The 2,500-nt window shown below is 46.6% G+C and overlaps 1 protein-coding gene across 4 annotated transcripts in view; it reads left to right on the forward strand.

Annotated features, from left to right (window-relative positions):
- The window catches only part of myo5b (myosin VB), a 50,115-nt gene that overhangs the window by 39,220 nt on the left and 8,395 nt on the right, over window positions 1-2,500 (forward strand). For all 4 annotated transcript variants that reach the window (XM_083929781.1, XM_083929783.1, XM_083929780.1 and 1 more), the window contains one exon: window positions 658-897. In XM_083929781.1, coding sequence (XP_083785907.1) covers window positions 658-897 — 240 coding nt within the window. The remainder of the gene's footprint in view (window positions 1-657; window positions 898-2,500) is intronic.

Consider the following 2,500-nt stretch of genomic DNA (forward strand, 5'->3'; position numbering starts at 1 on the left):
TCTAAGTGTCTCTAAGTGTCTCTAAGTGTCTCTGGTGTCTCTAACGTGTCTCTGGTGTCTCGTGTGTCTCTAACGTGTCTCTGGTGTCTCTGACGTGTCTCTGGTGTCTCTAACGTGTCTCTAACGTGTCTCTGGTGTCTCTAACGTGTCTCTGGTGTCTCTAACGTGTCTCTGGTGTCTCTTACGTGTCTCTGGTGTCTCTAACGTGTCTCTGGTGTCTCTAACGTGTCTCTAAGTGTCTCTAAGTGTCTCTAAGTGTCTCTGGTGTCTCTAACGTGTCTCTGGTGTCTCGTGTGTCTCTAACGTGTCTCTGGTGTCTCTGACGTGTCTCTGGTGTCTCTAACGTGTCTCTAACGTGTCTCTGGTGTCTCTAACGTGTCTCTGGTGTCTCTAACGTGTCTCTGGTGTCTCTTACGTGTCTCTGGTGTCTCTAACGTGTCTCTAACGTGTCTCTGGTGTCTCTAACGTGTCTCTAACGTGTCTCTGGTGTCTCTAACGTGTCTCTGGTGTCTCTAACGTGTCTCTAACGTGTCTCTAACGTGTCTCTAACGTGTCTCTAACGTGTCTCTAACGTGTCTCTGGTGTCTCTAACGTGTCTCTAACGTGTCTCTAACGTGTCTCTGGTGTCTCTAACGTGTCTCTGACGTGTCTCTGCAGAGGCAGGAGCTGGAGACGGAGAACAAGAAGTTGAAGAACGACCTGAACGAGCTGAGGAAGTCGGTCGCTGAGCGAGCGTCTCAGAACAACTCGTCCAACGAGCTGCAGGAGAGCTACAACCTGCTGCTCAGCCAGATGAGGTCGGCCGGCGAGGAGCTGGACGCTCGCCGGGAGGAGGTGCTTATCCTGAGGACGCAGATCCTCAGCGCCACTCAGCTCCGGGAGAAGGAGGATCACATGGTACGTCTGCACGCTGTCATCGCTCTGAACGCGCCTGATGATTGGATTTAAAACACAAGACTTTAGACTTTAGACTCTGGACTTTAGACTTTAGACTTTAGACTCTGGACTTTAGACTTTAGACTTTAGACTCTGGACTTTAGACTTTAGACTCTGCACAACCGTAAACGACAGTATCGTCTGCGTACAGGGGGAGTATTTATACACGAGCAGCCCCAGGAGTGAACCCTGGGGTGCACCAGCTCACGTGAGCACAGATCAGTGTCGTCGACAGACCGGACTAAAGAGTGACAGGAGTCCTGGTTCCATGTGTTTCCACTGCAACAGGAGAAACATCATTTCCTGCCTGTTGTCATGGAAACACGCGACCGTGTAGAGACAGAATTTACCTGACTTCAGACCGCACTGACGTCCAGACGAGGAGGGCGAGCGTTTACTAACGAGTGTTTGTGCCGTAACGTTGTTGTTTCCTGTGTTTGTGTGGTAACGTTGTTGTTTCCTGTGTTTGTGTGGTAACGTTGTTGTTTCCTGTGTTTGTGTGGTCACGTTGTTGTTTCCTGTGTTTGTGTCGTAACGTTGTTGTTTCCTGTGTTTGTGTCCTAACGTTGTTGTTTCCTGTGTTTGTGTCCTAACGTTGTTGTTTCCTGTGTTTGTGTGGTAACGTTGTTGTTTCCTGTGTTTGTGTGGTAACGTTGTTGTTTCCTGTGTTTGTGTGGTAACGTTGTTGTTTCCTGTGTTTGTGTGGTAACGTTGTTGTTTCCTGTGTTTGCGTGGTAACGTTGTTGTTTCCTGTGTTTGTGTGGTAATGTTGTTGTTTCCTGTGTTTGCGTGGTAACGTTGTTGTTTCCTGTGTTTGTGTCGTAACGTTGTTGTTTCCTGTGTTTGTGTGGTAACGTTGTTGTTTCCTGTGTTTGTGTGGTAACGTTGTTTCCTGTGTGTGTGGTAACGTTGTTGTTTCCTGTGTTTGTGCTGTAACGTTGTTGTTTCCTGTGTTTGTGTGGTAACGTTGTTGTTTACTGTGTTTGTGTGGTAACGTTGTTGTTTCCTGTGTTTGTGTGGTAACGTTGTTGTTTCCTGTGTTTGTGTCGTAACGTTGTTGTTTCCTGTGTTTGTGTGGTAACGTTGTTGTTTCCTGTGTTTGTGTGGTAACGTCGTTGTTTCCTGTGTTTGTGTGGTAACGTTGTTGTTTCCTGTGTTTGTGTGGTAACGTTGTTGTTTCCTGTGTTTGTGTGCTAACGTTGTTGTTTCCTGTGTTTGTGTGGTAACGTTGTTGTTTCCTATGTTTGTGTGGTAACGTTGTTGTTTCCTGTGTTTGTGTCCTAACGTTGTTGTTTCCTGTGTTTGTGTCGTAACGTTGTTGTTTCCTGTGTTTGTGTGGTAACGTTGTTGTTTCCTGTGTTTGTGTGGTAACGTTGTTGTTTCCTGTGTTTGTGTGGTAACGTTGTTGTTTCCTGTGTTTGTGTGGTAACGTTGTTGTTTCCTGTGTTTGTGTCCTAACGTTGTTGTTTCCTGTGTTTGTGTGGTAACGTTGTTGTTTCCTGTGTTTGTGTGGTAACGTTGTTGTTTCCTGTGTTTGTGTGGTAACGTTGTTGTTTCCTGTGTT

This window comes from Echiichthys vipera (assembly GCF_963691815.1).
Source record: "Echiichthys vipera genome assembly, chromosome: 16".
Taxonomy (NCBI): domain Eukaryota; kingdom Metazoa; phylum Chordata; class Actinopteri; order Perciformes; family Trachinidae; genus Echiichthys; species Echiichthys vipera.